We start from the raw sequence: 26,546 nt of genomic DNA, 5'->3' as shown, positions 1-26,546 counted from the left end.
CAAAAAGTTTGCCCACCCCTGGCCTAGACTCTACCCTATCAGGTATGACTCTGGTAGTCACATCAAAAAGTAGACTTATCTTGGGGTCAGGTCTAGGCAAGGGTGGATGCCAGACTGACTTCTTTAACCCTAATAGAACTAGATAATCTATTCTCACTTCTCTCTTTCCTTCAAGACCACATATCTGAAGATCTGAATGGTCTTAGCAATATGGTGGAAACAGATTCAGTCTTTTCACCTATATGTGTCCATAAAGGAAAGGAGATGAGGAAATGATAGCCTGGTCCCAGATTTGTTTGTGCTCTTGCAAGTGCCAACTCCCTTGTTGTCATTGGCATGACAATTAGTGACAAAGAGTTGGCATGATAGCACAAACAGGCTGACATAGGAGCTACACAGGGGTAGTCAAACAGGCTGACATAGGAGCTACACAGGGGTAGTCAAACAGGCTGACATAGGAGCTACACAGGGGTAGTCAAACAGGCTGACATAGGAGCTACACAGGGGTAGTCAAACAGGCTGACATAGGAGCTACACAGGGGTAGTCAAACAGGCTGACATAGGAGCTACACAGGGGTAGTCAAACAAGCTGACATAGGAGCTACACAGGGGTAGTCAAACAAGCTGACATAGGAGCTACACAGGGGTAGTCAAACAGGCTGACATAGGAGCTACACAGGGGTAGTCAAACAGGCTGACATAGGAGCTACACAGGGGTAGTCAAACAGGCTGACATATGAGCTACACAGGGGTAGTCAAACAGGCTGACATAGGAGCTACACAGGGGTAGTCAAACAGGCTGACATAGGAGCTACACAGGGGTAGTCAAACAGGCTGACATATGAGCTACACAGGGGTAGTCAAACAGGCTGACATAGGAGCTACACAGGGGTAGTCAAACAGGCTGACATAGGAGCTACACAGGGGTAGTCAAACAGGCTGACATAGGAGCTACACAGGGGTAGTCAAACAGGCTGACATAGGAGCTACACAGGGGTAGTCAAACAGGCTGACATAGGAGCTACACAGGGGTAGTCAAACAGGCTGACATAGGAGCTACACAGGGGTAGTCAAACAAGCTGACATAGGAGCTACACAGGGGTAGTCAAACAGGCTGACATAGGAGCTACACAGGGGTAGTCAAACAGGCTGACATAGGAGCTACACAGGGGTAGTCAAACAAGCTGACATAGGAGCTACACAGGGGTAGTCAAACAGGCTGACATATGAGCTACACAGGGGTAGTCAAACAGGCTGACATAGGAGCTACACAGGGGTAGTCAAACAAGCTGACATAGGAGCTACACAGGGGTATCAGGAACACAGTAGTTGTTTTCCTGCTACACTGGACAAGTAACCTTTGGCCAGCAGAGCAGAGCGTGTGCCATGTTATCCAGTGTTCTGGGACGTGAGCGTTATGTGTAACATGGAACCAGAGCGGACCTGAGCTGCTTATGACCAGGTTTCATTTAATGAATATGAGCATCTCACACTGTACGTCTCGTGTAGCAATTCAGTGACATTCAGGAAATTAAGGCTTCTAAAAGTATTAGGTCACAATTAGTCTCCTGAGTAGAACTTCCAACCGTCCTGTTGGTCGTGTTAACCTGTCAGTGTCAGAGTCTCCCGGGTGATTGGTGCTGTGACCTGTCACTGAGTGTCTGTGTGTTCTGTGGTTGGTGGACTGACTTGTCTGTCTCCTGCCCTCCAGTCTGAACGAGCGTGCCCACCTGTTGACCCGGGTCTTTAGGAAAACACCGTCCAATGTGGGGTGCAAAAACTCTGTGCAGCAGAGCAACGTGTCCCGTGAGTATCCCTGTCCTTCCCCTGTCCTTCCCCTGTCCTTCCCCTGTCCTTCCCCTGTCCTTCCCTTGTCCTTCCCGTGTCCTTCCCCTGTCCTTCCCCTGTCCTTCCCCTGTCCTTCCCCTGTCCTTCCTCTGTCCTTCCTCTGTCCTTCCCCTGTCCTTCCCCTGTCCTACCCTTGTCCTACCCTTGTCCTTCCCGTGTCCTTCCCCTGTCCTTCCCCTGTCCTTCCCCTGTCCTTCCCCTGTCCTTCCCTTGTCCTTCCCCTGTCCTTCCCTTGTCCTTCCCCTGTCCTTCCCCTGTCCTTCCCCTGTCCTTCCCCTGTCCTTCCCCTGTCCTTCCCCTCTCCTTCCCCTGTCCTTCCCCTGTCCTTCCCTTGTCCTTCCCCTGTCCTTCCCCTGTCCTTCCCCTGTCCTTCCCCTGTCCTGGCCTCGGCTATTTGTATTCATTCCCTGTATACAGTTAATACACTTTTTGTAGGTAATATAATATACTGTCTAGGTAATATAATATACTGTCTAGGTAATATAATATACTGTTTAGGAAATATAATATACTTTCTCGGTCATATAGTATACTTTCTACTAATATAATATACTTTCTAGGAAATATAATTTACTGTCTAGGTCATATAATATACTGTCTAGGTAGGTGTGTACATACTTTCTCTCTCCATATCGCTCTCTCTCCATCTCTCTCACTTTCTCTCCATATCTCTCTCTCCTCTCTCACCTTCTCTCTCTCACTCTTTCTTTCTCTCTCCTTCTCTCTCACGGTCTCTCCTTCTTTCGCCATCTCTCTCCCCTCTCCATCTTTCTAGATGGCTATGCCTTCTCCCAGGAGGAACATGGGGTGGTGTCTCAGTCCCAGGTGTGTCGATCCTACGACACCACCCGCCAACGGCCCAGTGTCTAGCCCACCTGGCTACGGGGCTCTTGGCAATGGTTGCCCAGGCAACAGAGGAGACAGACTGATGCTAAGGGATCACCCCTGCTGTGGCCTTATTGGAACTTATACTGACTTTTACCTGGGACCTTGACCCCTGGAGGCCGTTGCTCGGCATGGAACACTAACTAAAGGGAAGGGACCAGACGCGTCTGTACTGTCCAAACTGGTCTACGCTCTTGCTGACTCACAAACACACACACACACCCATAGAGCAGACACACAGGCACGAGTAATCACAACCACACAAACAGACATAATAAATCAACCGCAGAGACTGTAATGTGTATCTAATTATAGCATGGACTGGGTTTAGTTTACACATCAGTGCATCTTTGTCCGTGTGTATGTCTGCACTTGTCTGTGCTACTGTGTGTGTGTGTGTGTGTGTGTGTGTGTGTGTGTGTGTGTGTGTGTGTGTGTGTGTGTGTGTGTGTGTGTGTGTGTGTGTGTGTGTGTGTGTGTGTGTGTGTGTGGCGCTATACTCTCTCTCATCTCGCTCTCCTGAGCCGGTGTTTAGCTCATCCGTCATCACCGTGACGATGGGGGAAGGAAGGAGGAGGAGGGGCACTTTGAAATAAAGACTGAACATATACTGGCCCAGGAGGAATTCCTATCTGAGAGCTGAAGAGAAGAGAGCCCCACTGCCAAAGATCACAGAGATGCCACTGAGGGCAACCCCCACCCATACTGACCACTACTCTACAAGGACCTCTACCCCTACTGACCACTACTCTACAAGGACCTCTACCCCTACTGACCACTACTCTACAAGGACCCCCACCCATACTGACCACTACTCTACAAGGACCCCTACTGACCACTACTCTACAAGGACCCCCACCCATACTGACCACTACTCTACAAGGACCTCTACCCCTACTGACCACTACTCTACAAGGACCCCTACCCCTACTGACCACTACTCTACAAGGACCCCCACCCCTACTGACCACTACTCTACAAGGACCCCTACTGACCACTACTCTACAAGGACCCCCACCCATACTGACCACTACTCTACAAGGACCTCTACCCCTACTGACCACTACTCTACAAGGACCCCCACCCATACTGACCACTACTCTACAAGGACCCCTACTGACCACTACTCTACAAGGACCCCACCCATACTGACCACTACTCTACAAGGACCCCCACCCATACTGACCACTACTCTACAAGGACCCCCACCCATACTGACCACTACTCTACAAGGACCCCCACCCATACTGACCACTACTCTACAAGGACCTCTACCCCTACTGACCACTACTCTACAAGGACCCCCACCCATACTGACCACTACTCTACAAGGACCCCCACCCATACTGACCACTACTCTACAAGGACCCCTACTGACCACTACTCTACAAGGACCCCCACCCATACTGACCACTACTCTACAAGGACCCCCACCCATACTGACCACGACTCTACAAGGACCCCTACTGACCACTACTCTACAAGGACCCCCACCCATACTGACCACTACTCTACAAGGACCCATACTGACCACTACTCTACAAGGACCCATACTGACCACTACTCTACAAGGATCCCCACCCATACTGACCACTACTCTACAAGGACCCCACCCATACTGACCACTACTCTACAAGGACCCCCACCCATACTGACCACTACTCTACAAGGACCCCTACTGACAAGTACTCTACAAGGACCCCTACTGACAACTACTCTACAAGGATCCCTACCCATACTGACCACTACTCTACAAGGACCCCTACTGACCACTACTCTACAAGGACCCCCACCCATACTGACCACTACTCTACAAGGACCCATACTGACCACTACTCTACAAGGATCCCTACCCATACTGACCACTACTCTACAAGGACCCCCACCCATACTGACCACTCCTCTACAAGGACCCCTACCCATACTGACCACTACTCTACAAGGACCCCTACTGACCACTACTCTACAAGGACCCCCACCCATACTGACCACTACTCTACAAGGACCCCTACCCTTACTGACCACTACTCTACAAGGACCCCTACTGACCACTACTCTACAAGGACCCCCACCCATACTGACCACTACTCTACAAGGACCCCCACCCATACTGACCACTACTCTACAAGGACCCCCACCCATACTGACCACTACTCTACAAGGACCCCTACCCATACTGACCACTACTCTACAAGGACCCCCACCCATACTGACCACTACTCTACAAGGACCCCTACTGACCACTACTCTACAAGGACCCCTACCCATACTGACCACTACTCAACAAGGACCCCTACCCATACTGACCACTACTCTACAAGGACCCCTACCCATACTGACCACTACTCTACAAGGACCCCTACCCATACTGACCACTACTCTACAAGGACCCCCACCCATACTGACCACTACTCTACAAGGACCCCTACCCTTACTGACCACTACTCTACAAGGACCCCTACTGACCACTACTCTACAAGGACCCCCACCCATACTGACCACTACTCTACAAGGACCCCTACTGACCACTACTCTACAAGGACCCCTACTGACCACTACTCTACAAGGATCCCTACCCATACTGACCACTACTCTACAAGGACCCCCACCCATACTGACCACTACTCTACAAGGACCCCTACTGACCACTACTCTACAAGGACCCCTACCCATACTGACCACTACTCAACAAGGACCCCTACCCATACTGACCACTACTCTACAAGGACCCCTACCCATACTGACCACTAATCTACAAGGACCCCCACCCATACTGACCACTACTCTACAACGACCCCTACTGACCACTACTCTACAAGGACCCCTACCCATACTGACCACTACTCTACAAGGACCCCTACTGACCACTCCTCTACAAGGACCCCCACCCATACTGACCACTACTCTACAAGGACCCCCACCCATACTGACCACTACTCTACAAGGACACCCACCCATACTGACCACTACTCTACAAGGACCCATACTGACCACTACTCTACAAGGATCCCTACCCATACTGACCACTACTCTACAAGGACCCCCACACATACTGATCACTACTCTACAAGGACCCCTACTGACCACAACTCTACAAGGACCCCTCCTGACCACTACTCTACAAGGATCCATACTGACCACGACTCTACAAGGATCCCTACCCATACTGACCACTACTCTACAAGGACCCCTACCCATACTGACCACTACTCTACAAGGACCCCTGCCCATACTGACCACTACTCTACAAGGATCCCTACCCATACTGACCACTACTCTACAAGGACCCATGCTGACCACTACTCTACAAGGACCCATACTGACCACTACTCTACAAGGACCCCCACCCATACTGACCACTACTCTACAAGGACCTCTACTGACCACTACTCTACAAGGACCTCTACTGACCACTCCTCTACAAGGACCTCTACTGACCACTACTCTACAAGGACCCCCACCCATACTGACCACTACTCTACAAGGACCCATACTGACCACTACTCTACAAGGACCCCTACTGACCACTACTCTACAAGGATCCCTACCCATACTGACCACTACTCTACAAGGACCCCCACCCATACTGACCACTACTCTACAAGGACCCATACTGACCACTACTCTACAAGGACCCCTACTGACCACTCCTCTACAAGGACCCCTGCCCATACTGACCACTACTCTACAAGGATCCCTACCCATACTGACCACTACTCAACAAGGACCCCCACCCATACTGACCACTACTCTACAAGGACCTCTACTGACCACTCCTCTACAAGGACCTCTACTGACCACTACTCTACAAGGACCCATACTGACCACTACTCTACAAGGATCCCTACCCATACTGACCACTCCTCTACAAGGACCCATACTGACCACTACTCTACAAGGACCCCTACCCATACTGACCACTACTCTACAAGGATCCCTACCCATACTGACCACTACTCTACAAGGATCCCTACCCATACTGACCACTACTCTACAAGGACCCCTACCCATACTGACCACTACTCCACAAGGACCCCCACCCATACTGACCACTACTCTACAAGGACCCATACTGACCACTACTCTACAAGGACCCCTACCCATACTGACCACTACTCTACAAGGACCCATACTGACCACTACTCTACAAGGACCCCTACCCATACTGACCACTACTCTACAAGGACCCCTACTGACCACTCCTCTACAAGGACCCCTACCCATACTGACCACTACTCTACAAGGACCCATACTGACCACTAGTCTACAAGGATCCCGACCCATACTGACCACTACTCTACAAGGACCCATACTGACCACTACTCTACAAGGATCCCTACCCATACTGACCACTACTCTACAAGGACCCCCACCCATACTGACCACTACTCTACAAGGACCCCTACTGACCACTACTCTACAAGTACCCCTACCCATACTGACCACTACTCTACAAGGACCCCTACTGACCACTACTCTACAAGGACCTCTACTGACCACTACTCTACAAGGACCCATACTGACCACTACTCTACAAGGACCCCTACTGACCACTACTCTACAAGGACCCATACTGACCACTACTCTACAAGGACCCATACTGACCACTACTCTACAAGGATCCCTACCCATACTGACCACTACTCTACAAGGACCCATACTGACCACTACTCTACAAGGACCCCTACTGACCACTACTCTACAAGGACCCCTCCTGACCACTACTCTTCAAGGACCCCTACCCATACTGACCACTACTCTTCAAGGATCCCTACCCATACTGACCACTACTCTACAAGGATCCCTACCCATACTGACCACTACTCTACAAGGACCCATACTGACCACTAGTCTACAAGGATCCCGACCCATACTGACCACTACTCTACAAGGACCCCTACCCCTACTGACCACTACTCTACAAGGACCCCCACCCATACTGACCACTACTCTACAAGAACCCATACTGACCACTACTCTACAAGGACCCATACTGACCACTACATTTACATTACATTTAAGTCATTTGGCAGACGCTCTTATCCAGAGCGACTTACAAATTGGTGAATTCACCTTATGACATCTAGTGGAACAGCCACTTTACAATAGTGCATCTAAATCATTTAAGGGGGGGTGAGAAGGATTACTTTATCCTATCCTAGGTATTCCTTAAAGAGGTGGGGTTTCAGGTGTCTCCGGAAGGTGGTGATTGACTCCGCTGTCCTGGCGTCGTGAGGGAGTTTGTTCCACCATTGGGGGCCAGAGCAGCGAACAGTTTTGACTGGGCTGAGCGGGAACTGTACTTCCTCAGTGGTAGGGAGGCGAGCAGGCCAGAGGTGGATGAACGCAGTGCCCTTGTTTGGGTGTAGGGCCTGATCAGAGCCTGGAGCTACTGCGGTGCCGTTCCCCTCACAGCTCCGTAGGCAAGCACCATGGTCTTGTAGCGGATGCGAGCTTCAACTGGAAGCCAGTGGAGAGAGCGGAGGAGCGGGTGACGTGGGAGAACTTGGGAAGGTTGAACACCAGACGGGCTGCGGCGTTCTGGATGAGTTGTAGGGGTTTAATGGCACAGGCAGGGAGCCCAGCCAACAGCGAGTTGCAGTAATCCAGACGGGAGATGACAAGTGCCTGGATTAGGACCTGCGCCGCTTCCTGTGTGAGGCAGGGTCGTACTCTGCGGATGTTGTAGAGCATGAACCTACAGGAACGGGCCACCGCCTTGATGTTAGTTGAGAACGACAGGGTGTTGTCCAGGATCACGCCAAGGTTCTTAGCTCTCTGGGAGGAGGACACAATGGAGTTGTCAACCGTGATGGCGAGATCATGGAACGGGCAGTCCTTCCCCGGGAGGAAGAGCAGTTCCGTCTTGCCGACCTGCTCTACAAGGATCCCTACCCATACTGACCACTACTCTACAAGGACCCCTACCCATACTGACCACAACTCTACAAGGACCCCTACTGACCATACTGACCACTACTCTACAAGGACCCCTACTGACCACTACTCTACAAGGACCTCCACCCATACTGACCACTACTCTACAAGGACCCATACTGACCAGTACTCTACAAGGATCCCCACCCATACTGACCACTACTCTACAAGGACCCCTACTGACCACTACTCTACAAGGACCCCTACCCATACTGACCACTACTCTACAAGGATCCCTACCCATACTGACCACTACTCTACAAGGACCCCTACCCATACTGACCACTACTCTACAAGGACCCCTACTGACCACTACTCTACAAGGACCCCTACCCCTAATGACCACTACTCTACAAGGACCCCTAATGACCACTACTCTACAAGGACCCATACTGATCACTACTCTAATAGGACCCCCACCCATACTGACCACTACTCTACAAGGACCCATACTGACCACAACTCTACAAGGACCCCTACTGACCATACTGACCACTACTCTACAAGGACCCCTACTGACCACTACTCTACAAGGACCTCCACCCATACTGACCACTACTCTACAAGGACCCATACTGACCACTACTCTACAAGGATCCCCACCCATACTGACCACTACTCTACAAGGACCCCCACCCATACTGACCACTACTCTACAAGGACCCCTAATGACCACTACTCTACAAGGACCCCTAATGACCACTACTCTACAAGGACCCATACTGATCACTACTCTAATAGGACCCCCAACCATACTGACCACTACTCTACAAGGATCCCCACCCATACTGACCACTACTCTACAAGGACCCCCACCCATACTGACCACTACTCTACAAGGACCCATACTGACCACTACTCTACAAGGACCCCCACCCATACTGACCACTACTCTACAAGGACCCATACTGACCACTACTCTACAAGGATCCCCACTTCCCTCTCTGGCTCAGCGACCTCATATCTCTCCCCCCTCTCATCTGCGGGACGTCTCCTCTACCTGCTTGGTTGAATGTGTTTTCTGTTGTATAGTAGCGCTCCTGTGATTCCTGCGAATCCTGGCTGTCTCCCCTGGGAGGTCCGGTCAGCAGCAGCCTAATTTGTAGCGGTTTGTTGGGTTCTCAATTCATCTATGGACTTCTTCTTCTTCTTTTGTTGTTGAATAAATGGACTTGTCTCTGTCTTTCTCTTTTCATATCTGTGTTTCTGCTCATTTATAGATAGAAAATATATTAATATATATCTATCTCATACTGGACTATAGACTATATTAGCTGGAGGCAAAAGGGATACTCCATGATGTGAACTAGTAACAGGTGCTACATATACTTCACAAATGTGTAGGGTTGTGGTCAATTCCATTTCGACTTCATCAATTAGCACTATATTGGAGTCCACATAGTTAACATTCCAATAAATATTCTGCAGAATGTAGTTGGATTCAACCCTATGTGTTGTGGTCTGTGTGAATGTGGTGTGTTTGTAAACTGTGTTAAGGACACTTCAGGGAAGGAATACAAGGGTCAGGGAATTTTACTCCATTTCAGATGGAATCATTAAATATAATCAATCTGTGATTTAAATGCTTCTTGACTTTTACTTACTAAACCTGAACTTTTGTTCTGCAGGATAGAGTAGGCAGTTTAGGTTTCTTGATCAATGAAAACATTATGACATGAGGGTAGGGTAAATAAAGTCCCAAGGTGATTGAAGGCTAAGAGCATGTTGAAGGAGAACGAGATGAACACTACAGCCAGTTTCACATTAGAGAGATGGAATGTGAACGAATATACATTATGAATGTAAGCTGTGAATGCTGTGCAAGCCAGTCACGTCCTGTTAGAACCACCATTAAACTCCTGTCCATGATCAGTGGGAATAAGCATGGGGATGCCACACCCACCTTCTTGGATGTCTCCCAGCCTGCAGCCTGGCTCCAGCTTCAGCCTGGCTCCAGCTTCAGCCTGCAGTCTGGCTCCAGCTTCAGCCTGGCTCCAGCTTCAGCCTGCAGCCTGGCTCCAGCTTCAGCCTGGCTCCAGCTTCAGCCTGCAGTCTGGCTCCAGCTTCAGCCTGGCTCCAGCTTCAGCCTGCAGTCTGGCTCCAGCTTCAGCCTGGCTCCAGCTTCAGCCTGCAGCCTGGCTCCAGCTTCAGCCTGGCTCCAGCTTCAGCCTGGCTCCAGCTTCAGCCTGGCTCCAGCTTCAGCCTGCAGCCTGGCTCCAGCTTCAGCCTGGCTCCAGCTTCAGCCTGGCTCCAGCTTCAGCCTGCAGTCTGGCTCCAGCTTCAGCCTGGCTCCAGCTTCAGCCTGCAGCCTGGCTCCAGCTTCAGCCTGGCTCCAGCTTCAGCCTGGCTCCAGCTTCAGCCTGGCTCCAGCTTCAGCCTGCAGCCTGGCTCCAGATCCAATATGGAGAAACCATTTCTCCTCCCCAGCATGAGTAGTAGATCCATTTCACCTTCCTAAAATGACTCGCCCTCAGCCTTCTACTTTCTCTCCCCACTCAACTCCACTTCCCCCTCTAGTCCCCAAGTTTCCATAGAGATTTGCCAAGAATACACCTCCCGAGCACAGAGGAAATAGTTTGGGTTTAGGGACTGTAATTGTTGTGGTTTGTTAATATCACAGCGTTATGTGGCTGGTGATGGATGTGACCGGTATTTGTGTTGTCTACACTGGGTGGTACGGCTGTCTCTGTAATTACTGTGTTTATAGGCATTAAGGTATGGTAACTAAGTATGATTTGTATGTTGTCTGTACGAACGGGAGAGTGTGAGAAAGACCAAGAGTGTGAGGCAACGAGTGTGTAAAAGTCTGAGTGCTATATCTAGTGTGTATGTTGGCTACTCACTCCCCGAGACTGTTTTGTGGTTCGGCTCTTGCTGGCTGTCAGTTTTTACACTTGGGAATGTTGTTTCTGTAGTTCTAGTTCTCGCCTCGTCTCGAAGCGTGTTAAAATCTCACAGCTCCTGCCAGGACCGAGTCAGCCATGGTGCTAGTCTGATGGCTACAGACATCGCCTCTCTAACCTAACCATGGAGCATGTGTTGTGTGGACTGGTGGTGGTGGTGGTGGGTAAATGGATGGTTTAAGAACAGACATGGCTTCGCTAACCTAACCATGGAACATGTGTTGTGTGGACTGGTGGTGGTGGTGGATAAATGGATGGTTTAAGAATAGATATGGCCTCTCTAACCTAACCATGGAACATGTGTGGTGGTGGTGGTGGGTAAATGGATGGTTTAAGAACAGACATGGCCTCTCTAACCTAACCATGGAACATGTGTGGTGGTGGTGGTGGTGGTGGTGGTGGATAAATGGATGGTTTAAGAACAGACATGGCCTCTCTAACCTAACCATGGAACATGGTGGTGGTGGTGGTGGTGGTGGTGGTGGTGGGTAAATGGATGGTTTAAGAACAGACATGGCCTCTCTAACCTAACCATGGAACATGTGTGGTGGTGGGTAAATGGATGGTTTAAGAACAGACATGGCCTCTCTAACCTAACCATGGAACATGTGTTGTGTGGACTGGTGGTGGTGGTGGTGGGTAAATGGATGGTTTAAGAACAGACATGGCCTCTCTAACCTAACCATGGAACATGTGTGGTGGTGGTGGTGGGTAAATGGATGGTTTAAGAACAGACATGGCCTCTCTAACCTAACCATGGAACATGTGTGGTGGTGGTGGTGGTGGATAAATGGATGGTTTAAGAACAGACATGGCCTCTCTAACCTAACCATGGAACATGTGTGGTGGTGGTGGTGGTGGTGGTGGTGGTGGATAAATGGATGGTTTAAGAACAGACATGGCCTCTCTAACCTAACCATGCGACATGTGTGGTGGTGGTGGTGGATAAATGGATGGTTTAAGAATAGATATGGCCTCTCTAACCTAACCATGGAACATGTGTGGTGGTGGTGGTGGGTAAATGGATGGTTTAAGAACAGACATGGCCTCTCTAACCTAACCATGGAACATGTGTGGTGGTGGTGGTGGTGGTGGTGGTGGATAAATGGATGGTTTAAGAACAGACATGGCCTCTCTAACCTAACCATGGAACATGTGTGGTGGTGGTGGTGGGTAAATGGATGGTTTAAGAACAGATATGGCCTCTCTAACCTAACCATGGAACATGTGTGGTGGTGGTGGGTAAATGGATGGTTTAAGAACAGATATGACCTCTCTAACCTAACCATGGAACATGTGTGGTGGTGGGTAAATGGATGGTTTAAGAACAGACATGGCCTCTCTAACCTAACCATGGAACATGTGTTGTGTGGACTGGTGGGTAAATGGATGGTTTAAGAACAGACATGGCCCACACGACTGTGAGGTTAGCAGTATATTTCCTTTCTTAAGCCAGGCAAAACCTCAATGTGTGTTTTCCTTATTCTAGAAACGTGTTAAATGGTAGCAGTTGAACTTCAGGCAGAATGGACATATGACTCCATGAGAGTTTAGACTCTGTTTCATATTTATTTATTATAATTCTTATGAAAAATGGCACACGGAGCAGGTACACATTCAACCTCAGGATACACGTATACACACACACGCACAGCTGATCATACAGACATTGTGCTTGAAATCCACGAGACACGCAGTTAGATTAGTCTGCTTTGGGACATGTATGCACTTCTGCAATTTGATGAACTGGCACTTAGGGCTGAGTTGTGTGTACAGAACCAGTTCTAAAACAAGAGGGGTTCCAGAGTCCAAAAGGCCCCTTTAAGACCAGACACCCAATGTGACTGGCAGTTGTGACTTTGTATCTATTTTTCTATCCCTGCTGAGGTGAAAAGAATGGACTCAAAATGTTGGAAATACCCTGAAACCTTCCAACAAAACTCCAGTCTACCTTCAGTTTGCACAGAGGGACACACACACACACGTCTTTCACAGGAGGGAGGCTTAGTGAAGGGGAACAGTTTGACTGCATTATTAACTCTGCAGTCTTCAGAAGGCTGCCGATCACAGCTACACAGGGAGAAAGCACGGCACTCCTGTTCAGTCTCACACCTCCTTTCACCTTTCGGGCACATTTATTTCCAAGTCCTTGTGTGAGTGTTTGTGTATTTTCTTGTGTGTGTGTATTTCTGCTCAGGGCGGGGGGGCGTGAACCGGTCTGCAGGGAGAGAGGGACTGCTTTTCACATCCCACCACCTGTATTTCCCATTACACAGCACACATCCTCACACACATACACTCACAGTACCTCTGTTAACATAGAGCTATTCAGCACCACATATTGCTCACGCACACACAGCACATACTGTACATATAAAGAGTTTCATTCCAAAACGCTAACCATTTTCAGAAATGTTAGTAGATTAGCTTTTATTGTTCAAAGAAATGATGAATGAGAGTGCTGTGTTTTTCACTATCTAACCATGGCATGGGCTTGTTCAATGACAGATGTATTTGTTTGAAATCTATTACTTAATAGTTTCATTTCAGAGAGACAAATAAACATGTTTTTTTTTTTTGCAAAATGCTATATATCCACCTCACTCTGAGAGAAATAAGTAGTTAGTTTTTACACAGTCACATATTACAAAAAAACTGTAGAAATTATACACTTGTGACATCAATATAAAAAAAATTAAAATAAATCAATACGGTAATATGACACCTGTATGTAAAACGTTTACATTTTAGTCATGTAGCTGATGCTCTTATCCAGAGCATCTTCCATTTAGTGCATTCATCTTAAGATAGCTAGGTGAGGCAGCCACATTAGTCAAATAAACAGTACACCAACATTCCATTCCAGCTAAACAATGGATACATAGCATTTTGAAGAAGAAAAAAAACACATTTTCATATGCATCTAAAATCTATGAATAAAACATCTGAAAACAGTAATATTTTACACACACATGAAGGTACCCATAAGCAATCATATCTGATTTAAAACACAAACACATGAAGGTACCCATAAGCAATCATATCTGATTTAAAACAAAAACACATGAAGGTACCCATAAGCAATCATTTCTGATTTAAAACAAAAACACATGAAGGTACCCATAAGCAATCATTTCTGATTTAAAACAAAAACACATGAAGGTACCCATAAGCAATCATTTCTGATTTAAAACAAAAACACATGAAGGTACCCATAAGCAATCATATCTGATTTAAAACAAAAACACATGAAAAATTGGTTGGTATAGCGTTTTGGAAATAAACTCTTCATATATTCACAATTCACATACAGTACACACACTGGACACAGCACCTCACAACCTGTACTGTACATATACACATTCCCTCATTTACACATACAACAGATACTACATGGACAAACTTCAAGATGTTAAACACACAAATGTACAGTGCCATGCAAAAGTATTCATCCCCCTTGGTGTTTTTCCTATTTTGTTGCATTACAACCTGTAATTTAAATGTATTGTTATTTGGATTTCACGTAATGAACATTCACACAATAGTCCAAATTGGTAAAGTGAAATGAAAAATATAACTTGTTTCAAAAAATTATAAAAAATAAAAAACGAGAAAGTGGTGTGTCACCCTCTTTGCTATGAAGCCCCTAAATAATATCTGGTGCAACCAACTACCTTCAGAAGTCACAGAATTAGTTCAAGTCCACCTGTGTGCAATCTAAGTGTCACATGATCTGTTCCATGATCTCATATATATATATATATATATATATATATATATATATATATATATACACACACATGTTCTGAAAGGCCCCAGAGTCTGCAACACCACTAAGCAAGGGGCATCACCAAGCAAGCGGTACCATGAAGACCAAGGAGCTCTCCAAACAGGTCAGGAACAAAGTTGTGGAGAAGTACAGATCAGGGTTGGGTTATAAAAAAATATCTGAAACTTTGAACAACTTTGAACAACAACCACAACAACCACCCGAGCCACTGCCTGTCCAACCGAGCCACTGCCTGTCCAACCGAGCCACTGCCTGTCCACCCGAGCCACTGCCTGTTCACCCCGCTATCATCCAGAAGGCGAGGTGAGTACAGGTGCATCAAAGCAGGGACAGAGAGACTGAAAACCAGCTTCTATCTCAAGGCCATCAGACTGTTAAACAGCCACCACTAACATTGAGTGGCTGCTGCCAACACTGACTCAACTCCAGCCACTTCAATGATGGAAATTGATGTAAAATATATCACTAGCCACTTTAAACAATGCTACTTAATATAATGTTTACATACCCTACATTACTCATCTCATATGTATATGTATATACTGTACTCTATATCATCTACTGCATCTTTATGTAATACATGTATCACTAGTCACTTTAAACTATGCCACGTTGTTTACATACCCTACATTACTCATCTCATATGTATATACGGTACTCGATACCATCTACTGCATCTTACCTATGCCGTTCTGTACCATCACTCATTCATATATCTTTATGTACATATTCTTTATCCCTTTACACTTATGTGTATAAGGTAGTAGTTGTGGAATTGTTAGGTTAGATTACTCGTTGGTTATTACTGCATTGTCAGAACTAGAAGCACAAGCATTTCGCTACACTCGCATTAACATCTGCTAACCATGTGTATGTGACAAATACATTTGATTTGATTTGACATCCCACGGAGCACCATTAAATCCATTATTAAAAAATGGAAAGAATATAGCACCACAACAAACCTGCCAAGAGAGGGCCGCCCACCAAAACTCACGGACCAGGCAACCAGAGAGGTGACAGAGACCAAAGATAACCCTGAAGGAGCTGCAAAGCTGCACAGTGGAGATTGGAGTATCTGTCCATAGGACCACTTTAAGCCGTACACTCCACAGAGCTTGGCTTTACAGAAGAGTGACCAGAAAAAAAGCCATTGCTTAAAGACAAAAATAAGCAAACACTTTGGTGTTTGCCAAAAGGCATGTGACCAGAACAAGGCCATTGCTTAAAGAAAAAAATAAGCAAACACATTTGGTGTTCGCCAAAAGGAATGTGGGAGACTCCCCAAACATATGGAAGAAGGTATTCTGGTCAGATGAGACTATAATTGAGCTTTCAGTCCGTCAAGGTAAACGCTATGTCTGGTGCAAACCCAACACTTCCATCACCCCGAGAACACCATCCCCACAGTGAAGCATGATGGTGGCAGCGTCATGCTGTGGGGATGTTTTTCATTTGCATGGACTGGGAAACTGGTCAGAATTGAAGGAATGATGGATGGCTCTAAATACAGGGTGAATTCTTGAGGGAAACCTGTTTCAGTTTTCCAGAGATTTGAGACTGGGACGGAGGTTCACCTTCCAGCAGGACAATGACCCTAAGCATACTGCTAAAACAACACTCGAGTGGTTTAAGGGGAAACATTTAAATGTCTTGGAATGGCCTAGTCAAAGCCCAGACCTCAATCCAATTGAGAATCTGTGGTATGACTTAAAGATTGCTGTCCACCAGCGGAACCCATCCAACTTGAAGGAGCTGGAGCAGTTTTGCCTTGAATAGTTGGCAAAAGTCCCAGTGGCTAGATGTGCCAAGCTTACAGAGACATACCCCAAGAGACTTGCAGCTGTAATTGCTGCAAAAGGTGACTCTATAAAGTATTAACTTTTGGGGGGGGTGAATAGTTATGCTCGCTCAAGTTTTCATTTTACATTGTCTTATTTCTTGTTTGTTTCACTATAACAATTATTTAGCATCTTCAAGGTGGTAGGCATGTTGTGTAAATCAAATTATACAACCCCCCCCCCCCCCCCAAATAAATTTTAATTCCAGATTGTAAGGCAACAAAATTGGAAAAATGTCAACGGGTTGAATACTTTCGCAAGCCACTGTATGCTGAGAGTCGTTGGCCATGGTGAGTAGCTTGACCCCTCTATGTGATTGTGTTTTCTTGAATGAGGACATCCAGAAAGATGTACCCCTTTCTTGTCCTCACATACTCCTTCTTGGGTTGAGGTTGACTCAGTCAGAATGATTACCCTGAGGGAACGTAATATCACACACATCCCACTAGGCACAGAAGTCAATTCAACATCTATTCCACGTTGGTTCAACATCATTTCATTGAAATAATGTGGAAACACTGTTGATTCAACCAGTGTGTGCCCAGTTGGATGTAGGACAGACACATGCTGCACACTGTGGCTGGTTAGGCACAGATCCCAGCTTGGGTTTTACGAGTCCTCTGTGTGAGCCAGAGTCCATATCATTCTCTCTCCAAGCTGGCGAGCTCCCAATGTCCCCATAAGGTTTCTCACGCAATCTCTGTAAGGTTTTCTGGCAGAGTTCCACAAAGTCCTCAAACGGTCTGATACACACAGTCACCAAAATGGCCCCTTCCTCAAACTGTTACTGGAGGGTACTTCTGCTCACTGGTGACACTGGCCACACTGGTGGGTGGGGGGTAGGGGGACTGCAGCTGTCTGTAGCCCCCCTGGGTGGGGTCCAGGTAGACCCCCTGGGGCGGGGACATGTGGTGGGTGGCGTAGCCGATGTACTGGGGGTGGATGAACTGTCCCTGGTGGGGCATGATCTGGGTGGCCTGCTGGCAGTTGAGCACGGAGAAGTTGGTGGGCATGTTGACGAAGACACTGGCGTCTGTAGGCAGACAGCAAGAGGCCTGGGTGCGCATCATGGGCTGCGGGGCCGGGCGAGGCACCTGGGCAGGAGGGGCAGAGGAACTGGACGACGTGGCTGTGCTTGATTGGCGGGAGGAGGAACCGCGAGACGTGCCCACGCTGGCCATCATGGGAATGGTCTCAAGGAGACGGCCGCCACCAGACCCGCCTCCTCCCCCACCCCCTGAAGACAGTTCCTGTTTGGGGCGGAGACAGCGGCAGCAGCACACTGCAACGACGGAACCCACCAGGACGAAGGCCACGAATACAGAGCCCACGATCAGGAAGGGAACGTAGATGGGTACTGAAAGAGAGAGAGAGAGAGTGAGAGAAAGAGAAAGGTATTGTCAGTGATCTGACAATAACACATGGATTTTCAACAAAAAATGGGTGTGTTCTCTTTCTCTCATGATCAAATATACAGTATGACAGGAATAACAGTACGATAGGAATCAAGCAGCAGGCTCATTCTCTCTATAACAAGTAGAGCAGAGCGAGGACAGAACTTCCTCAGACCATAACCACTTACGCCCTCAGAGAAAACAAACTGAACACAGTACAACAGCAACATGATGAAGTGATTTATTTTCTGCCATGGACATTTGACATGATTTTAGAAAATACACTCGTTGCTTGAATGAGTAAAGTTGAAAGACTACGATTCAACCACCATGAGGAAACCAGGTTGTCTAGAGTTTAAACCAAGAACTTTTACAGTCACGTGTTTCAACCTTGCCCACAAACCCAAATCTCCCACGTGAGTGAAGGAGAGGTAGAGTGAGACAAAAGAGAAAAGATGGAGAGACAAAAGGAGAGGAAGAAAGGGATAGACAGAGGTGGACTAGTGGCGTGTCCCCAGGGGGCCCCAGGTCCTCATTAATACTTATCAACTTGGTTTTCATCTGTTATAATTCTGCACGCCCAGCTGTGACCCCACCACACCCCTCCCCCGCCGACCCTGCACCCCTCTCTCTGTGTGTGTGTGTGTGTGTGTGTTTGATCTGTATTTATGTCTGTGTGAGGGGGGATTCTGTCTCATACCAAAGTTATGCAGACAGAGTTTGTTATGTGGGTACTTTTGCCCTTTTCCCATATATAAATCCACATAACTCAGGCCCTTCAAGACAAAATAGTCACTTAAACTGTATAGAGGCAGCATTAAGACATATTGAGAGTGGCATTAACGGTGGCTGGTTTGGAGTAGTGAAACAGGCCACATTACAGGTCTAATTCCATCCATATTTTCAGTATTATAAAGGCCAACCTTGCAGTGGGGCTCTAATGTACACTACATCTATCTTTCTGTAATTGTGTTTAATATAACCCCTGTGAATCTGGACATGAAACAGGCTTACTGTGTGTTAGACCTGCATTATTCTGTGATAATCAGCATATAATTTACCCCTCAAAGTACCATAACAGAGTACATAGCTGTTATTCTACCATGTGTCTATGTAAATCAGCTCCAGGAAATACAGTTATCACATTATGAGCTTTAGACCATCTGCCTGTTGTAGTGACAGAAGATGACTTGCTAATCAAGTAGTAGGCTAACTCTTACAGAGCGAGGTAGAAATTGGCAGCGTAGCCTACTACTGTGTAAACAAGGTGGTTCATACTAAATATTTATGTTTTTTGGGGAGGTAACTTTTGACCCAACAGTGAGCAGTCGTGGGGAATGTTGGCAGCAATGACCGAAAGGTGTTACACACACACATCCTTTTGAAGCACAAAGAGGAACAGTCTGTCAGTCTGTCTGTCTCGCTCTTTCTCTCTTTCTCATTGTCAGTCTCTCTTTCTCGTAGCAACATCCAAAGTCACCAGCATTTCTAAGGACTTTTATAGAACATCATTTCTCGATGTTGCAGCTGTAGAACATTTTGAGGATCTCAGGACCCATGCCAAATCTTTTTAGTTTCCTGAGGGGGAATAGGCTTTGTCGTGCCTTCTTCACAACTGTCTTGGTGTGTTTGGACAATTCTAGTTTGTTGTTGATGTGGACACCAACTTGAAGCTCTCAACCTGCTCCACTACAGCCCCGTCGATGAGAATGGGGACGTGCTCCTTTTCCTGTAGTCTACAATCATCTCCGTAGTCTTGGTTACGTTGAGGGATAGGTTGTTATTCTGGCACCACCCAGCCAGGTGTGTTTGAATCATTCTCTCTACTATTATTCTGACATTTCACATTCTTAAAATAAAGTGGTGATCCTAACTGACCTAAGACAGGGAATTTTTACTAGGATTAAATGTCAGGAATTGTGAAAAACTGAGTTTAAATGTATTTGGCTAAGGTGTATGTAAACTACCGACTTCAACTGTAACTGTTATGAAAGTTGTACTGTCCATTTGTTTTGTATTTAAACAGCCCTTTAAATGTGTACACTGCAACAAAATTTCCCCATGGGACAATAAAGTCAGTAAAGTAAATGACTACCACCCATAGCACTCACGTTGATAGCCATGAAGTGCTTTGAAAGGCTGGTCATGACTCACATCAACACCATCATCCCAGAAACACTAGACCCACTCCAATTCGCATACCGCCCAAACAGATCCACAGATGACACAATCTCAATCGCACTCCACACTGCCCTTTCCCACCTGGACAAAAGGAACACCTATGTGAGAATGTTGTTCATTTTCTACAGCTCAGTGTTCAACACCATAGTGCCAACAAAGGTCATCACTAAGCTAAGGACTCTGGGACTAAACACCTTCCTCTGCAACTGGATCCTGAACTTCCTGACGGGCCGCCCCCAGGTAGTAATGGTAAGCAGCAACACATCTGCCATGTTGATCCTCAACACTGGAGCCCCTCAAGGGTGCATGCTTAGTCCCCTCCTGTACTCCCTGTTCACCCACGTTTGCGTGGCCGAGCATGTCTCCAACACCATCATTAAGTTTGCTGACAAACCAACAGTGGTAGGCCTGATCACGGACAACGATGAGACAGCCTATAAGGAGGTGCCAGAACAACAACCTCTCCCTCAATGTGAGCAAGACAAAGGAGCTGATTGTGGACTACAGGAAAAGGAGGGCCAAACAGGCCCCCATTAACATTGATGGGGCAGAAGTTCTACAGCTGCACCATCGAGAGCATCCTGACCGGTTGCATCACCGCCTGGTATGGCAATTGCTCGGCATCCGACCATAAGGCACTACAGAGGGTAATGCGTTAGTTCCAGTACATCACTGGGGCCAAGCTTCCTGCCATCCAGGACCTACATACTAGGCGGTGTCAGAGGAAGGCCCCAAAAATTGTCAAAAACACCAGTCACCCAATCCATAGATGGCAAGCGGTACCGGAGCGCCAAGTCTAGGTCCAAAAGGCTCCTTAACAGCTTCTACCACCAAGCCATAAGACTGCTGAACAATTAATCAATTGGCCTCCCCAACTGTTTACATTGCCCCCCCCCCCCTACTCACTGTTTATTATCTATGCATAGTCACTTTACCCCTACCTACATGTACAAATTACCTCAACTAACCTGTGTATATACCTTGTTATTGTTATTTTATTGTGTTACTTTTTATTTTATTTTTTACTTTATTTTATTTAGTAAATATTTCCTTAACTATATTTATTGAACTGCATTATTGGTTAAGGGGTAAGTCTACAACTGTTGTATTCAGCACATGTGACAAATAAAATGCTATTTGATTTGAACAGCTGACTAGACTAGATTTAGTCTAGATAGAGTACAGAAGAGGTCGAAGCTGAGACACTACGACATCAATAATCTGAGACCATGACCTATTTCCTACTGAACAGCAACAGTGTCAGTTTAAATATCTCGCCGGCAAGATAATTCCAGGGGTCCTCTTCTTCCCTGAAATCCACACATGTTCCTTAATGTTGAATGTTACGCTCTGTCTGTTGTTCTTAATGCATATATAATATCCTCCTCAGGGTTATTCATTGACGTGGCTGTGTGTATCTTTGCTTCATGATTAATAGGTTGCCCTGTAAATGAACAATGTATAAAATGTACAAACGGTGCCTCGCACGACAAAATACTTCCTTTTTGGCTCTTGGGAGAACAACCCTCCATACTTTTAGTTATTTTGGCCGCTGTCCACTGTATGAAAATGTAAATAGCTCTTTCTGGAGTGATAAGGGATGATTGTTTCAACAAATGCCAAGAGAGAAGCATACTGTAGGTTACTCTACAAGAAAGGCATGCTCTGTTGATGTAGATCGTCAATATCTGGACTAAGTCTAGACAACTTTTCTTTTTCTTTGAAAAATTACCATTGCAAGATTTTGGAATCTTAGTAAATGTGCCTCTCATTTTGCATAATTAAATTATGTACTTTATCTTTTCTTCCTTTTATGAAAAAGATGGAAACATGTTGGAAACAACAGATTAAGACCTAATACCAGTTCAGACCTTTAAATATTTCAGCAAATCTACTTTCAATATAAATGATGAAGAGTTATGACATCTGTTCTTCCAATCACACCCAATTATTAATACTAAATCACTACTAAACCTGACATGAGGCTATAATGTGACATTATTAGGGGCTTCCGTTCCGTGGCAATGGGTTATATGGACACCCGAGTCATCCGCAACATAAAAAGGCCAGCCGCAGAAAATCATGTGTAGGTAACCAGACAAACAGACGTCGCTTTAGCTCAGCAAACTTCAGGAACACTCAAGGGATCCCCACTTTCGAGGTGTTCTGGATGGAAATCAACACGCAAGCGCGGGGAAATGATCCATATCGCGATTTGTTTTTATGAACAGAGTTGTCAGCGCCGTTGCGAACCACTGCCCTAAAGATCCGGTCAAGTCCAAACATGATCCTCATGGGGACAGAGCTCCTGCTCTGCATTCCCTGCGGCGCGCGCTTTTGTTAGAGCTAGAACAAACACAGCTATTTATAACGCAACGCAGCACAATTTGCCATTTGTGAGTGAGTGGGCACTTTCTGGTGTCCACTGTCTCTGTAGCCGAAATACTCATGCAACCCTCACCTGCCACGTTACATGCGCGAGCATTGAAACATACATTTACATTTTAGTCATTTAGTAGATGCTCTTATACTGAGCAATTTACAGGAGCAATTGGGGTTAAGTGCCTTGCTCAAGGGCACATCGACGTGCATGAACCAGCTTCTGCTGAGGCAAGTGCTGGAGTCAAGTGCTTAAATAGATGGAGGCAGGTAGCGTAGAGCGTAGGGGCGGCAGGTAGTCTAGTGGTTAGAGTGTAGGGGCCAGTAACTGAAAGGTCACTAGTTTGAATACCCAATCCAACAAGGTGCATAATCTGCCAATGTGCCCTTCAGCAAAGCACTTAACCCTAATTTCCCCCAGGGGTGCTGTACTACTATGGCTGACCCTGTAAAACAACTAATTTCACTGTACCTATCTGGTGTATGTGACAATAAAACATATGTTATTGTATTTGACTAAATCAACATGTTTAGATTGTGGCTGGTGTAACCACGGTGTGAGACTGCCATCATTGAAGTCCTTTGTGTTGACAAGGGGTATTGCACAAAACAAAGTAGTCATCTCTAACCAATCAGAGTATCAAAGCCCATGAAGAATTTTCAAAGTCCTGTTTTACACAAGTGTGTTCTGGCTCTGGCCCAACCCATCGTTTCCTTGACCAATCAGACTGCCCCGAATGTGTTCACGTTTGGTGAAGCGTTGGGGGTACTCAGATCCAGACTCGTTACAGAGAAGAAACTAATGCCCGTGGGCGTGGCGTAGTGTTTGGCCGGAGTAGGGAGTCTGGGAAGCCAGGAAACTCCTCTGCAGCTGTCGCTGCCAACTGAAGCGGGATATAGGCCTATTGCATCTATTTAAGCGATTGTTAAGATCCCAGATAGAGATAGTGTTTGGAAAAACTAGAACATACCCAAATGTTTGAAATAACGAAGAACCCCATACCTCCAACTTAAATTAGACCTGTGTTATTTGTTCTAGTCCTGGACCAGTGTAGCCTAACATTTAAACTTAGGCAATTAGGCCCACTCTTTCTGTCTCACTCTCAACTACTTGGAAATGCAATATTGCTGGTGTATAACAATTAAGTTAAACAATTTAAACTAGACCAGTATGAAATCTAATTTATAAAATACATTATAATTTTGAGCAGACAATGAGAGCTTTGCAGCCTTAAGGCAGAGCGTTTGGCAGGCACACAGCTGCTATGGCCCCTAAAGCTGACCGTGCTGGGCCAGACAGAGAGACAGATTTCTTACCTGCGCCCGTATCCTTGTTCTCCTTGCTGTTGGTGCCCGGTTCCTGGGCTTGCTTGTCGTTTTCACAAGTCCCCTGGTCCAGCCGTGCTTCAGTGCTGGAGCAGCAGTACCGGAGCTCGCATTTCCCGCAGCAGATGATGGCATCCTCACCATCAAACTTCTCCGGGCACTGGAAGCCCTCTCTCCAGCTGCCCTGGGTGTCATGCCAACCGTGACAGTATTCTCCACTCGCCTTAACGTCAATAATAACCAGGAGTAGAGTTACAACCACCGTGACAGACATTGGGAGACCTCGGCCACCCCACATCCCGACCCCGGTACCCGTGTGGGCGCGCTATAAGAGACAGTGGGTTTATTTATCTTTCTCTACGGCTCTAACCTGGTTAATGGAGTGATACGGTGGATGGATGAAATTAAAGAGATAGTGGCGACAAAGTGGAAACAAAACAAAACGTCTTTGAAACTGTCATTTGACAGTTGAATTCCGTGCATAGCCTAATTCAATAGATCCATACATGTGTCACCAAAGCGCTCCTTTTAAAAGTATCCACTATTCGAAGTGTATCCCTAGATTCCAAGTAGTTTATTTACGATTGTTGGGGAAATAAACCATGATACCCAGAACATAAATACATTTCACACCAATATTATAAATATACTATTTTTTTCATAGAGCTTATTTCACTCTCCATTCCACGGCTGTGAGCTCTTCGAGTCCCGGGAAACGTCAATCCAGGCTGAACGGAATCCCTCTACCACGGAAGCGAGGCTGTCCATGGTCTCCTGAAATGCACTTCTCGGATGACTTTCCCCCAAATAGCAGCGACACCAACACTGGTTTTACATGTAATCCATACGCGCCCTGCGAGTGTCCTCGCGAAATCTTCCTCTGTCCAGTCCACCAGCCCAGCAAGTTGTTTCTCCTCTTCTAATGCATGTCGATGAACTCCTCCAAACGTTTCTACAGTAGACTAACATATAGGAAACTAGACCATGAGACTAAATGCGAAAAGAGCATGTTATTCACGGTTTCTTGTGGATAGTCTACGTCAGAAAGATCTGTGCAAGAGATTTCAATGTTGCACCCATTCATACAGTACTGCCTCCCAGTCCGAGTCCATCTAGGGCGAGAGTTCTTCGAACCAGCGTGTCCAGTTTCAATGAAAGGTGGGCAACAGTTACACTTCCGCTCGCGCATTGGTCACTGACATGTTCCTAGACTTTTCAGTGCTCAGCCAGCCAGCCAGTTGTCAGTGTGAACAAGTGTCACTGCGCTCAGTTCTGAAGAGCCCCTCCGCTTTCCGAGGGTAGCCCCCGTGCGGTGTTGGGTGTGGTTACCCCCTTGGGACCCCTGCGCGCACAATGGAAGGCCCGATTGTTGAATGGAGTGCACGTATTGACTGCTGGCCGAGAGTAGCTCTCACTCATACATTATCACCTTAAACTGAATTGTGTGCATAAAAACTATGGCCAAGACACACACACACACACACACACACACACACACACACACACACACACACACACACACACACACACACACACACACACACACACACACACACACACACACACACACACACATAGTTGGATATTAATAGGCCCTATCAAGTGAATGCTAACTCACTTGATAGGTCTCATGGTCTTGGGGATAAGTTGTATTCTACTAGAGCTAGAAAATTACAAAAGTAGTTATGGTATAGGCCTCATTATGCTATGTGTACAGTGACGGGAAAAGTACCCAATTAAAGATACCTTAATAGAAAATGACTCAAGCAGAAGTGAAAGTCACCCAGTAAAATGCTACTTGAGTAAAAGCCTAAAAGTATCTGGTTTTAAATATGCTTATGTATCAAAAGTAAATGTTTTTGCTAAAATATACATAAGTATCCAATTTAGAAGTATGTGTAATTTCAAATGCCCTATTTTAAGCAACCCAGATGGCAAGATTGTGATGTTTTTCTAATTTATGGATAGCCTGGGCCAAACTCCAACACTCAGACATCTTTACAAAGGAAGCATTTGTGTTTAATCAGTCCACCATAATCTCTTGATAACTGCGTTTCTTTAG

General features: G+C 46.6%; 2 protein-coding genes across 3 annotated transcripts in view; one reads left to right on the top strand and one right to left on the bottom strand.

Moving 5' to 3' along the window:
• The window catches only part of LOC135517227 (phospholipid-transporting ATPase IB-like), a 104,812-nt gene extending 101,781 nt beyond the window's left edge, over positions 1–3,031 (top strand). For both annotated transcript variants that reach the window (XM_064941340.1, XM_064941339.1), the window contains 2 exons: positions 1,712–1,806; positions 2,624–3,031. In XM_064941340.1, the coding sequence (XP_064797412.1) occupies positions 1,712–1,806; positions 2,624–2,718 (190 nt within the window). In that variant the 3' untranslated portion in view covers positions 2,719–3,031. The remainder of the gene's footprint in view (positions 1–1,711; positions 1,807–2,623) is intronic.
• Positions 3,032–14,105: 11,074 nt separating this feature from the next.
• LOC135517226 (protein shisa-2-like) lies at positions 14,106–25,737 on the bottom strand. Its single transcript, XM_064941338.1, has 2 exons — positions 24,476–25,737; positions 14,106–18,561 (listed from the first exon to the last, which is right to left on the bottom strand). The coding sequence occupies exons 1-2, from the start codon at positions 24,780–24,782 to the stop codon at positions 17,981–17,983; spliced, it is 888 nt and encodes a 295-aa protein (XP_064797410.1). The 5' UTR covers positions 24,783–25,737; the 3' UTR covers positions 14,106–17,980.
• Positions 25,738–26,546: the final 809 nt, after the last annotated feature.

This window comes from Oncorhynchus masou, chromosome 28 (genome assembly GCF_036934945.1).
Source record: "Oncorhynchus masou masou isolate Uvic2021 chromosome 28, UVic_Omas_1.1, whole genome shotgun sequence".
Lineage (NCBI taxonomy): Eukaryota > Metazoa > Chordata > Actinopteri > Salmoniformes > Salmonidae > Oncorhynchus > Oncorhynchus masou.
This window is presented reverse-complemented; position numbering and strand designations above follow the sequence as displayed.

Excerpts from the sequence above, each read along its gene's own strand:
- LOC135517226 (XM_064941338.1), bottom strand. The coding sequence starts at position 24,782 with ATGTGGGGTGGCCGAGGTCTCCCAATGTCTGTCACGGTGGTTGTAACT. Across the intron at positions 18,562-24,475 it reads GAACAAGGATACGGGCGCAG|TACCCATCTACGTTCCCTTC; the intron begins GTAAGAAATCTG and ends TCTCTCTTTCAG.